The 13,175-nt window shown below is 45.7% G+C and overlaps 1 protein-coding gene across 1 annotated transcript in view; it reads left to right on the top strand.

Annotated features, from left to right (window-relative positions):
* Positions 1-13,175, top strand: part of LOC107535524 (acyl-coenzyme A synthetase ACSM1, mitochondrial-like) — a 43,369-nt gene that overhangs the window by 29,597 nt on the left and 597 nt on the right. Inside the window, exons 10-12 of the mRNA XM_087815152.1 lie at positions 9,769-9,896; positions 10,973-11,072; positions 11,911-12,030. Of these exons, the coding sequence (XP_087671278.1) occupies positions 9,769-9,896; positions 10,973-11,072; positions 11,911-12,030 (348 nt within the window). The remainder of the gene's footprint in view (positions 1-9,768; positions 9,897-10,972; positions 11,073-11,910; positions 12,031-13,175) is intronic.

The following is a 13,175-nucleotide window of genomic DNA, read 5'->3' as shown; positions in this document are numbered from 1 at the left end:
TTGAGTACCCTGTTTGAAGCTTTCAGCAATCCACAGCTTGTGGCTCCCTCTGCTAAGGCCGGGTGTGTTTGGACAGGACCAAGATGTGCATCAAAGTCTGCTTTTCCAAGTCCTGGCTCCACAAGCAGATCAAGCAAAGACTCAAAGTGCCCAGAGTCTGATTGTTATTTAAAAACTCTTGGAAAAACAAGATAGTGGCGTAGGTAACAGCTGCATCTGCTGCTTCCTGCAACCACATCAAAATTACAACTAAAATACAGAATCACCTTCACTCAGAGCCTCCTGAGATCTGGCTGAACAGAAGCCCTGCAACCAGGGAACTGAAGAAGCATCGAGAGTGGTAGGAGGGGCGCAGACGCGGGTGGATCGGGGCTGAATCGCAGAGACCCGGCCGCGGGCCCACACCCGGTGCCGCGGTTTAAACCTGGGAGGGAATCTCAGCGGCGGAGTTTTCCCGGAGGAGGGAGGCCATCCCAGCCCCACAGCAGGCCCCCAGCCCAGGGCTCTAGGCCAGGAAGAGACGCACCACAACTCCGGGCTGTGAAACCAGCAAGGAATGTCGCTGAGGGTCATGGAGGCTGTGGGAGCCCCAGCAGCTCCTCTTAAAGGGCCCACCCATGGACTCACTCGGGCGTGCTCCCTCTGATCCCAGCGCCGGGCAGCAGCCTGAAAGGACCTGGGACACTCGGGGAGGAACTAACCTGCCTGAGATCCCGGCGAGAGGTGGAGGGCAGCTACCTCCCAGGCAGAAGAGCTGGCAGAGGCTGTTGCTCCTTTGGCAAGTTCTCCCCGCACACAGCAGGCAGGCAGGCGCCAAATTGGAAGTGCCAGCGCCTGACTCTCACCGTTGACCCTCCCCGCGATTCCCGGAGGCCCTGCCCCTCCCCACTTGCAGCTCATCCAGGCCATTTCCAGGGGCTTTTCTGTGCAAGTGGCCTCTCAAGCGTCATGCTTCGGACATTCCTAAAATCTCTGAAACAAGCAGCAGCATGCCCCATACAGCTTGATAAGTGGCCCCAGGCCTGGCACTAGTGGCAACCTGCATTGGCTCATAGCTTGGCCTCTCCTGGACAACGCCAAGCCCAGCACAAGTAGCAGCCAACTACAGTTTGCTGTGTAGCTCATGCTGGGTGTCCCTGGGCAAGGCACTGGAAGAGGCTGACTTTGCACCTCCCCAGAGGCCCCAGAGACAGTGCACCTGGTGGTCAGACTCGACCATGCTGGATTACAACCCTACCACATCCACAAGGGGTGGACTTGGTGAACACCAAAGCTCCACTGACACACTCAAGGGGTGCACTTGGTGAACACCAGAGCTCCACTGAAGTAAATCCTGCTCCACAGGGGTGTCTCCAGCACAGCAGCTCGTTGGCTATAGCTGCAGCTGGTCCTCACAACTGATTGGCCTGGGGGTCAGCCCCTCCCAGGGACGCCAGCAGCAACCAAGGCTCAACTACAACAGGACAGTGCACACAGCCCACACAGGGGAGCACCTGGAAGGCCCAGCTCAGGTGAATGGGGAGGCTGAGCCACTGGACCCTACAGGGCACCTACTACACAAAGCCACTCTACAAATTCCAGGAGACATAGCAGCTCTACCTAATACATAGAAACAAATACCTGGAAACAGCCAAAATGAGGAGGCAAAGAAACATGTCACAAAGGAAAGAACAGAAGAAATCTCTAGAAGAGGAACTAAATGAAATAGATCCAAGCAAGCTAACAGATAGAGAGTTCAGAATTTGGGTTATAAGGATGTTTAAGCAAATGGCTAGGGAAATAACTGAGAAAATCGATAACATAATAAAGTACCAATTTGATATGAAGGCTACAGGGTCTGAAATGAAGAATAATTTACATGGAATCAACAGTCGAGTACAGGACACCGAGAATCAAATGAGCAATTTGGAACATGAGGAAACAAAAAACACCCAACCAGAAGAGCAAAAAGAAAAAAGAATCCAGAAATATGAAAATAGTATAAGGAGCCTCTGGGACAACTTCAAGAGGCCCAACATTTGTATTATTGGGGTGCCAGAAGGAGAATAAAGAGAACAAGATATTGAAAACCTATTTGAAAAAATAATTACAGAAAACTTCCTCTACCTGGGGAAAGAAATCGACTTTCAAATCCAGGAAGCACAGAGGGTCCCAAACAAGAGGAACCCAAAGAGGCCCACAGCAAGACACATCATAATTAAAATGCCAAAGGTGAAAGACAAAGAGAGAATCTTAAAAGCAGCAAGAGAAAAGCAATTAGTTACCTACAAGGGAGCACCCATACGACTGTCAGCTGATTTCTCAACAGAAACCTTGCAGGCCAGAAGGGAGTGGCAAGAAATATTCCAAGTGATGAAAAACATGGAACTACAACCAAGATTGCTCTACCCAGCAAAGCTATCATTTAGAATTGAAGGTCAGATAAAGAGCTTCCCAGATAAGGAAAAGCTAAAGGAGTTCATCACCACCAGACCAGCACTACAGGAAATGTTGAAGGGTCTTCTTTAAGAAGAAGCTAATGAACAAAAGAATCTGATGAACTAAATGGATCCAGAGACATTAACACATGCAACAGATGATCATATTTCAGAGGAAAGAGGGGAGGGCAGTGGAGGGTGGGAAGAGATTAACCAAAGAAGTTATATGCATATATGCATAACCCATGGACACAGTCAATAACAGGGTGAAGGCCTGGGGAGGGGGTGGGAGTGAAGTGGAGGGGGTCAGTTGCAGGGGGAAATGGTATACCTGTAATACTCTCAACAGTAAAGATAAATTTAAAAAGTAAAAAAAACAATTAAAAAATAAATAAATAAAAACTCTTAATGAGCCTCAGGCTGTAGCCCACAGCAAGGCATAAACTCCACAGGGTGGGGTGAGACGTTTTCAACAGGTGGGGTAATTGCTTCTCCCCCAGGCAAAAGCTGCCTGGATGTTAAATATCTGCCTGAGAAAGATGTCCTCTGATGTGTAGGGAAATGACTCAGCACAGGAATCCTGATGCACACACTCTGAACTCTATCTCCAGAGCCCAAAACCTTAGATTCTCCTCACACAGCTCTAGTTCACTCTACCCTCTCTCTGCTGGAACCCAAGCTCAGTGGCTGCACACAAATCTTTGTGCATTGGCCCTTTAAGAGAATGACTGCATTTCCAGCCTTCTCTCCCTAGTAAACAGAAACCCTGCTGCTTTTCACAGACAGATGTTATATGGGCACCTTTCTCAATCCTGATGCTCTGAGCTGGGGTGCCCAGCTTTGGGTTTAGACCCCAGAGTTCTCAAGTGATCCCCCACAACTTAGGTATTCTTCTAGAACTTCAGCTGCTGGGTCTTGGCCTCACTGCTCATGGTTTTGGTGATGGAGACGGTTCCTGGAGCTAGGTGCAGGAGCTGCAGCTCCTCCAGGAGTGTGATGAGAACTAGACTGTCATTGGAGGTGGTGAGGCTGCTCAGGGCTCTCTAGGGTCTGCTCTCCACTCTCACTAACAATCGAACTTCCTTTCATCTCCTGATGGACACTTAGTTCACTCCCATATCTTGGCTCCTGTAAATAAAGCTGCCATGAACATAGGGATGCAGATGCCTTTTCTAACCTTTTGGGTTGCTTCAGAAGTGGAATTTCTGGGTCCTTCTTTGTCTCTTTTATATAGCCTTTGTTTTAAAGTGTATTTTATCTGGAATAAGTATTGCTACCTGAACTTTCCTGTGGTTTTTGTTTGTTTCCATTTTCATGAAATATCTTTTCCCATCCCTTTACTTTCAGCCTGTGTGTGCCTTTCCATCTGAAGAGAGTCTCTCATAGACAGGATATGGAAGGGACTTGTTTTCTTATCCCTTCAACCACTGTATGTCTTTTGATTGGAGCATTTAATCCATTTGCATTTCAAGTAATTGTTGATAGATATGGAGTTAGTGCCATTTTATTATTCATCTTTTTTTTCCTTCTTCTTCTTAAAGAAGACCCTTTACCATTTTTTTGTAATACTGGTTTGGTGGTGATGAAGTCCTTTAGCTTTTTCTTATCTAGGAAGCTCTTTGTCTGTCTTTTGATTCTATGATAGCTTTGCTCGGTAGAGTAATCATGGTTGTGGGTCCTTGCTCTTCATCACTTCAAATATTCCTTGCCAATTCCTTCTGGCCTGCAAAGTTTCTGTTGAGAAATCAGCTGACAGTCTTATGGGAGCTCCCTTGTACATAACTAACTGCTTTTCTCTTGCTGCTTTTAAGATTCTCTCTTTGTCTTTAACCTTTGGCATTTTAATTATGTGTCTTGGTGTGGGCTCCTTTGGGTTCTTCTTGTTTGGGACTCTGTGTGCTTCCTGGACTTGTATGTCTATTTCCTTCACCAAGTTACAGAAGTTTTTCATAATTATTTTCTCAAATAGGTTTTCAATTCCTTGTTCTCTCTCTTCTCTTTCCAGCACCCCCATGATGCTGTCCCAGTGGCTCCTTAAACTATCCTCACTTTTTTGGATTCTTTTTTCTTTTTGCTGCTCTGAATGGGTGTTTTCTACTCCTTGTTTTCCAAATGGCTGGTTTGATGCTCTGCTTCATCTACTCTACTGTTGATTCCCTGGAATAATTGTCCATTTCAGTTCATATATTCTTCATTTTAGACTGGTTCTTTTTAATGTTTTCTATCTTCATTTTTATGTTTCCTGTCTCTGTGTTGAAGATCTCACTCAGATCTTTGAGCATGCTTATGACCAGCATTTTGAACTCTGCATATGGTAGATTGCTTGTCTCCATTTTGTTTAGTTCTTTTGCTGGAGTTTTGTTGTATTTTTTCATGTGGGACATGTTTCTTTGTCTCCTCATTTTGGCTGCCTTCCTATGTTTGTTTTATGTATTAGATAGAACTTGTCCATCTCTTGGTCTTGGTAGAGTGGCTTTATGTCATGGGTGTCCTGTGGAGCCTAGTGGCACAGCCTCCCAGTACCCAAGCTGTGCTTTCCCAGTGCACTCCCCATGTGGGCTATGTGCATCCCTCTTTCGTAGTTGGACTGTTGTCATGTCAGTGGAAGGGACTGACCTGCAGGCCAATCGGCTGCAAGGACTGGCCTCGACTACCATGGAGGAATGCTGTGCAGGGGCCTAACCTAGGGAGCAAGACTTGCTTCAGAGGGGGTCTGGTGCCCAATGAGTCTACCCCTTTACTGGTTTGTTTGTGGAGGTGGTTGGGTGCCGTTCTGACTTGGTCTAAAGCTGCCCATGGTTGTGCTGACTCAGGGGTCTCCCTGGAGGTGTAGGTGAAGGTCAGCGATCACCTGTGCCCTGTCCAGGGCCACTGGGCATGAATTACAAAGCAATCTCCACATGGCTCGCACTTGTGCTGGGCTTGGAGGTGCCCAGGAAAGGCCAAACTGGGAACCAAGGCTGGCTGCCTCTAGTGCCATTAGTGCCATGCCTGGGACCACTTAGAAAGACTTACAGTGCATGTGGGGGACATATGCTGCTTGTTTGGGGTTTGTGAATCTTTGGGAGATTTTAGGAAAGTCTGATGTATGAGCCAAGACAGGCCATTTGTATGGAAAACCACTGGAAACAGCTTAGGTGGGCCCACAACTTGGGTGGGGAGGGATCTCAGGGAATCACCAGGGCGGCCAAATGGTGTTAGCCAGGTTGATGGAGACTGAGATATGGCTCTATCGGTGGGGCAAGGGAATAATAACCTCTGCCAGCATTTCCTTCTAGAGAAAGCTGCCCCTCTAGCCCTCTCCCTGAAGCCAGATGATTCATTTCCTTGCTGTATGTCCCCGATGCCTTTTCAGCTGCTGCCCCAGCTCTGGAGGTCATAGCAAGTGACCCCAACTTAGTCCTAGCTTAGGCCCTTTAAGATGAATACATGATCTCCAGCAGCCCCCCTCGCCCCCTCCCCCCGCACCCCAGCCACAATCCCCACTGGTTTTTAAAGCTAAGAGTTGAGAACTTCTCGTCCTGGCACTGGAACCCTGGGTGGGGGTGGGGGATATCTCGCTGGTGTGGGGTTGGGACACCTTGCTCCTCAGGGGGACCTTTGAAGCTGAGATATCCCTCCTGATTTTTAACCTCCATATGTGGATGTGGGGTTCTCTCTGCCCATCCTACCAGCCTCAGTGTGGCTTCTTTCTTACATCTTTAGGTAAAAGACTTCTGTTTAGATAGATTTCAAGCAGTTCTGAATGATGGTGGTTTTGTAGTTTGGCTGTAACTTTCGTGTGGCTGGGGGGGCATGTGAGTTTGGCATATACCTAGTCTGCCACCTTGGTGGAAGCTCCTTTTGCCCAGTTTTAGTTGGGTTGTTTGTTTTGCTATTAAGTTGTAGGAGTGCTTTATTTTGGATGTGAATTTCTTATCAGATATATGCTTTACAAATATTTTCTCCCGTTCTGTGTGCTGCCTTTGCATTCTCTTGATAGTATCCATTGATGTACAAAGATTTTTAATTTTATAAAGGACATTTAATCTCTTTTTCTTTTGTTTCATGTCCTTTCGGTATTATATTTTATAAATCATTGCCAAATCAAAGTCATGAAGATTTTCCCCTATGTTGTCTTCAAAGAGTTTTATCATTTCAGCTCTCTTATATCTCAGTTTGGGATCTATTTTGAGTTAATTTTTGTATATAGTATAAGGCAAAAGCATGTGGACATGCAAGTTTACCAGCATCATCCGTTGAAAAGACCATCCTTTCCCACTGAATGGTCTTGGCACTCTTGTCTAAGGTCAATTGAAAATGTATGTGAGGGTTTCCTACTGGGCTCTGTATTCTATTCCAATTTTCTATACGGCTGGTTTTATGCCAGTACCATGCTGTTTTGATTACTGTGTCTTTGTGGTAAATTTTGAAACCAGGAGTGTAAATCCTTGAATTTCCTTCTCCTTTTAAAATATTGCTCTGGATACTTGGGATCCCTTTATATTTTATATGAATTTTCAGATGGATTTTTCTAGTTCTGAAAAAAACACCACAGAGATTCTGATAGGGATTGCACTGAAACTGTAGATAGCTTTGGATAGTATTGCTATCTTAATAATATTAAGCCTCCAATCATTAAGAATGGAAACCTTTCCATTGATTTGTCTGCTTTCATTTGTGTGGGCAAAAATTGTTAGTTTTCAGTATACAAGCCTTTCACTTTCTTGACTAAATTTATTTTTAGTACTTATTCTCTTTGATGCTACTGTCAATAGAATGGTTTTCTTTCCTTTGTTCATATAGAATGTTACTGCCTTCATTTAGTTCTTTGTCAATTTTTCTCTTAGCTTTTTGGCCATATTTAACTTTTTTTCCAGCAGTGAGAATCATTTTTTTTTATTTCTTAATTTATGTATAGCCCTCATTTCACAGAAGTAAAAGTACAGGTGGGAAAAGCAGCAGGCACTGCTGCTAAACTAATATTATATTAGTTTCAGGTATAGAATATAGTGATTCAGCCTTGATTACCTTACTATGTGATCACCACATGAAGTCGAGTAACATTTTTTATTTAAATGATGTGTCTAGTAAGTCTGATGTCTGGGCTTCCTCAGGGGTGGTTTCTGTCAATTACTTTTTTAAAATTTATCTTTATTGTTGAAAGTATTACAGATATTCCCCCTTTATCCCCTCATTGATCCTCTCTACCACCACGCCGCCCCCCATCAATAATTTTTATTTCTTTGAATGAGCCATGTTTCCTGTTTTCTTTGTATGTTCTGTGACATTTTTTATTGGTTGCATATTGGGCTTTTCACTATTATAATGTGATAACTCTAGAAATCAGACTCTGCCACTTCCCTAGGGTTGAGATTGCTGGTGGGGGTATTTTTGTATGTGTTTGTTTGTTTGTTTGTTTGTTTGTTTGACTGTTGAAGGCCATAGTCATAGGAGTCCTTTGCTTTGAGACTTTTCTCTTTTTTTTTGGCAAAGACTATTGTTTGTCATGTGTGATTGTTGAAGTTCTGATCCTTTACCTCACTTTCAGGAATGTTTTGACAGGGATTCCCTTGACTGCCAGGAGCTCAAACAAACAGACAGAAACAGCAACAACAAAAGGAGAGAACTGCCACTGGCAGAGGGCTCTGCCCTGGGCCCTCCTCACGGCTCAGCTCAGCGGGGCTTGCTCTGAGCCTGGGGCCATCAGCCTGACCTGAAAGCTTGAGGTCTTCTCAGGGCTTTGCTGAGCACGCATCTTGCCCGACTGTGCGTGGCTTTCTAAATTCCTCCATGTACTTGAATATCCAAATTCCCTCGCCTGTGCCCAAAATCTCACCCCAGCTTCTCCTCCAGGCCACAGTCCGTTGTGTGTCTCCACCCGGTCTCTTGCCTCAGGCCTCTGGTTTTGCAGTCCGCCTGGTAGCTGCCATGAGCAGTGCCTGCTGCTTTTCCCACCTGTACTTTTACTTCTGTGAAATGAGGGCTTTAGTCCTTCAGGTGTCCCCAGGCAGGTTAGAACAGATGCACACGATAATTATTATTTTACTTTAAAACAGTCCTTGTATAAAAAATTATAAAGAACAAGTTGATCTGGGATTGCAAGTGGAAAACAGTTTTATTTCAAAGCAGGTATAACCATAGCTATACTGCAAACAAAATGATTTTCTTAAATTCTAGCTGAACCCTGTTCCCACAAAAAGCTCTGATCTTGAAACTTAGCTCCCCGAGCTTTTGAAAACATGGTGAAGAGCCTCATTGAAATAATCAGAACAACTGAAAGGGAAGCTAAAAGGGATGTGACTCCAGGTTTTTTTTAATGTTTTTTACTGGGACCTTGTAAAATCATTTCATGTTCCACAAGAGAGAGGATCCCAACTCATGGCTTAGTGGTTCAGAGGCCAACCCTCCCACTGACTGGCTGAGTGACTCTGAGCAAGTTACTGTGCCTCTCTGAGCATAAGTTTTCTCTTCTGTTAAATGGGCTTATAAAAATGTCAGTCTCACACAAAACCTGCGCACGAATGTTCAGAGCGGCTTTCTTCACGATAGTTAAAGACTAGCAACAACCCAGATGCCCTGCAGTGGGTGAGCAGTTAACAGACTGTGGCTACCCCCAACATTAAATACTGTTCAGCAATAAACAGGGTCAACGTATCGATGACACAAGGGCCTGGAGGAATCTCTGGAGGATTAAGAAAGAAAAGCCAGCCCCAAAAGGTTACATGCTGAAGGATCCTACTTCAGTACCATTCTTAAAATGACCGAATTATGAAACTGGAGAAAAGATTAGCTGCTGCGTAGGGGTTAGGGAGGTAGGGGAGGAGGGAGAGGGGAGCGGAGGGAGGGGGGTCCTGGTGCTGATGGGACTGACTGGTGGTGAATACCTGAACCTACCCAGGCGGTGACATTGCCTAGTACGGGACACACTCTCACCCAAGCCAATGAATACGAGGAAACAGGGGAGAGCTGGGCCAGACTGGGGCCTGTAGCAACGTCAGTATCCTGGTTGTGATATCGAGCTATAGTTTCACAAGATGGGACCACTGGGGGGCAAAAATAAAAACTACCAGCCCCATAGGCTTTCTTTGACAATGAGATGAGATAGTATTTGGGGGAGAAAATTCATTCAACAAATGTTTATGACATCTCCCATCTGTTCAGCTACTGTGTTATATTAATATAATTGGCAGTATATTTTGTGCATTGAGTGCATGTAAAGAAAATAGACTCAGAGAAATTCCAAACGTTGCACGGGTGCCTGGCAGAGTGGGAAGCAGGATTCAAACCCAGATCTGAGCCGTAAGTATCAGCTCAGTATCTCTAAACTCACAGCTCAAAATCTTTAAGCTCACTGCCGTTCTCTTTGCAGAATGACCCAGTGAGGACAGCCAAAGCAGAGTGTGGGGACTTTTACAACACTGGGGACAAAGCAACTATTGACGAAGAGGGCTACATCTTTTTCCTGGGGAGGGATGATGACATCATCAATGCCTCTGGGTAGGTGTGGCTGCCCTGGAGCCGAGAGGCAGGATCTAGCTCGCCTGGCCATTCCCCTTTCCTCCGTGCATGGGTGATGGGACCCTCAGCCTATTCCTGAGCAGAGCCACGTCTACAGGGCCCTGACCCAGGGTATCTCTGCAGCTCTCCCAACATAAAAACTAAGTTCAAGAGGGCCTGCGATCGCAACCACAATAAGACATCATGTCATTTAAAGAGGCGTATAGGATTGGGAAGGGAGACCTTATTTTGGCCCTTATTTGTCCCCATTTGTTGGGACAAATTATTCTCTGTGTTCCTCTAACGGGACACATGTCACAAAAACACATCACGAAAACCAACAACCACAACCATAATAGTAACTAAACTTTATGGAGCACTTACTATGTGAAAGTACTCTCCTCAGTGCCTTGTATAACCCAGTACCTGCCATTATTGTGCCCTTTTTACAGATGAGAACACTGAGTCACTGACCAGTGAAGTAAATTGCTGAAACTTCCAAGATAGTGCAGGGTGAAGCCCAGATTCGAACCAAGCTATTCTGGCTCCCAAACTGTTGTTCCTAATGCTTAGGTGATTGAGGGAGAAAGTGACACAAGTAACAACTCTTGGATATGTCAGGGAAATTAAGTTTGTTTTACTTTTTTAGTTTCTAAATGAAATGTCGATGTAGTGGGACTAGGCGGCAGAATTTCCCTGAATGTTTAAGACAAAGTTTGAGACTCCCAAGTGTCTGACACTTCAAAGTATGACTTTCTGTGGGGGAGCTCCTGGCACCAAGCCCCATAGCCCCAGAAGGACAGCTTCCCTCCCCTACCCCCCCCCAAACACACACCCAGATGCAGTGAGGGGAGAAACCCTGGGAGCCTCTGAGCTTGGTGTTTCTTACACCTGGAACGCCCAGGTGTCGCATGTTGCTCCCACTACAGGGCCCTTTCACAGTCCTCTGGCTCTCGTGACAGTTGCCCTCTGTGGCAACGAAAGGTGTGAAACTCCCAAACATGAGACGAGCGCCTGGGTCACTCCAGCCCTGGCATCTGCTCAGAGCCTCTGAGCAGGACCCGTTGGTTCCGCAGGTACCGCATCGGGCCCACAGAGGTGGAGAACGCCCTGGCCGAGCACCCGGCAGTGGCCGAGTCGGCTGTGGTGAGCAGCCCGGACCCCATAAGGGGGCAGGTGAGGACGGGGGGGGGGGGGGGGGGGGCAGGCGGGCGTGTGGCTGAGGGCATCCGAAGGCTGGGGCAGGGGAAACTTCCAGAGCAGCCGGTGGGTGGGGCGCACTTGCACCGTGTGGGCAGCAGGAGGCACTGCGGCACCCTCTGTGACTTAGTAGAACCCTAAGAGTGTTGATTTGATGACAGCTCCTACTTGGTGGGCCCTTACTATGTGCAGCTCGTTTAACCCTCACAACCGCCTAAGGAGTTAAAGCCCCTATTACAGCCTTTTCATAGACGCAGACGGGCGTGAGGAGGTTCAGTAACTTGCCCAGATTGTGCGGCTCAGGGATGGAAACCGGAGCGCTCTGGTTCCGATACGTTCATCGATTCAACAAGGGTGTTGAGCACCCGCTATGAACAAGGGCCTGTGCAATGAAACGGGCGTAAAGAGCAATATAAAAACCATGACTTGCCAGCAATTACTAAATGCCCACAAGGCTCCAGGCACAGACCCGCACACACGTTAAGAGTAAAAATGGTGATGGTACTGAGGAGGGGTGATAATGAAGTTAAACCAGCTGCACCTCTTACATGTGTTATCTCGTGGAATCTGTACATAAGCCCACTGTGGGACGAACCTGCACTGTCCCCATGTCGCAGAGAAGGAATTCAAGGTTAAATAATTTTCCGAGGCAAAGCGTGGGAAATGGAAGTGTTTGGATTTGAACCTGGTCCTGTCCTTTTCCAAAGGGTCAAGTGTCAACTTGTTTTTCCATTCATTGCATAAACATTTACTTTTTAAACCATACAATTGGTTGCCACTCACCCTGAGCCTCCGCTCTGGTTCTGAACTGCAGGTGGTGAAGGCTTTCATTGTCCTGACCCCACAGTTTCTGTCCCATGACACGGACCAGCTCACCAAGGAGCTGCAGGAGCACGTGAAGTCAGTGACAGCCCCGTACAAGTACCCGAGGAAGGTGAGTGAGGGCAGAGGCTCGGTGCCCTTCCCGTGCTCCGTTGCCCCAGGTCTGGTAGGGAGGCCGGGTGCGCTTAACCTGCCAATAGAACGAGCATTTTTCCCTGCAGAGCAGCAGCTCGGCTTAGAGGCGCAGTGCTGCCAAGCGAATGAGACGGAACCTCTGTCCTCGGTCAGAAACTGCAAAGCCTGCTGGCACTTTAACCTGAGGGCAGAAAGTCAGAGAAGTGCCCAAGGCTATCCAAGAGATTATTTAAAATCTTTCAAAATTTAAAAAAGACATCCAAATGAGTCACTTCCAAACTATTTTTACTTTTGTTTTTATTGATTTCAGAGAGAGAGGAAGGGAGCAGGAGAGAAACATCAATGATGAGAGAGAGTCATTGGATGCTTCCTGCACACCCCCAGCTGGGGAGCCAGGCCAGCTGGGCCCAAACTATTTTTGTTTATTTTTTTTTCCAAACTATTTTTAAATGATTTATACTAAGAAATACATTGGATACTGCAACTCAATACTTAGTTACATACACAATAAACAAATTTTAACACATTTATATTTATCCTTACAACATGCACTCCATTCCGATGCTTTGTATTCTACTACAGTTGTTTTTAATGTTGTGCGCAAGCAACAAAAATGCCCAATAGAGAAATTCTTAAATTATTTGTAAAATTTAATATTATCCTATAATTTAAAATGGTGTAGATTTTTTAATTTTTAACATAAATATGACAATATATTATTAAGAGAAAAAGCAGGATAAGCAAGAATATACATAATATTATCAGATCTGTTTAAAAACAAAGTTTGAAAGGATATGCATGTCAACAAGTCAACGATTCCTACATTGTCTGAATGTTTTTAGTCAGTGCATTTGTAAAGCTATGTAGCTAACAATTACTGAATATTTACTACACGTGCCAGGCCCTGGATTCAATGCTTCACATGCATTATTATTTAATCCTCTCTGCAACCTGAGATGGTTTAACCAAGTATTTTACGGAGAGGAAATTGAGGCTCAGAGACTCAACGTAAATTGCCTGAGAGTAGAGTTAATACAAGGCAGAGCTGGACCTCAAACCCATGTGTCTAACAGCAGAGTTCTTGCTTCTAATGCTGGGCTTGCTGCCCCCTCGAGAGTAGAA

Source organism: Miniopterus natalensis, chromosome 3 (genome assembly GCF_054644295.1).
Source record: "Miniopterus natalensis isolate mMinNat1 chromosome 3, mMinNat1.hap1, whole genome shotgun sequence".
NCBI classification, from domain to species: domain Eukaryota; kingdom Metazoa; phylum Chordata; class Mammalia; order Chiroptera; family Miniopteridae; genus Miniopterus; species Miniopterus natalensis.
This window is presented reverse-complemented; position numbering and strand designations above follow the sequence as displayed.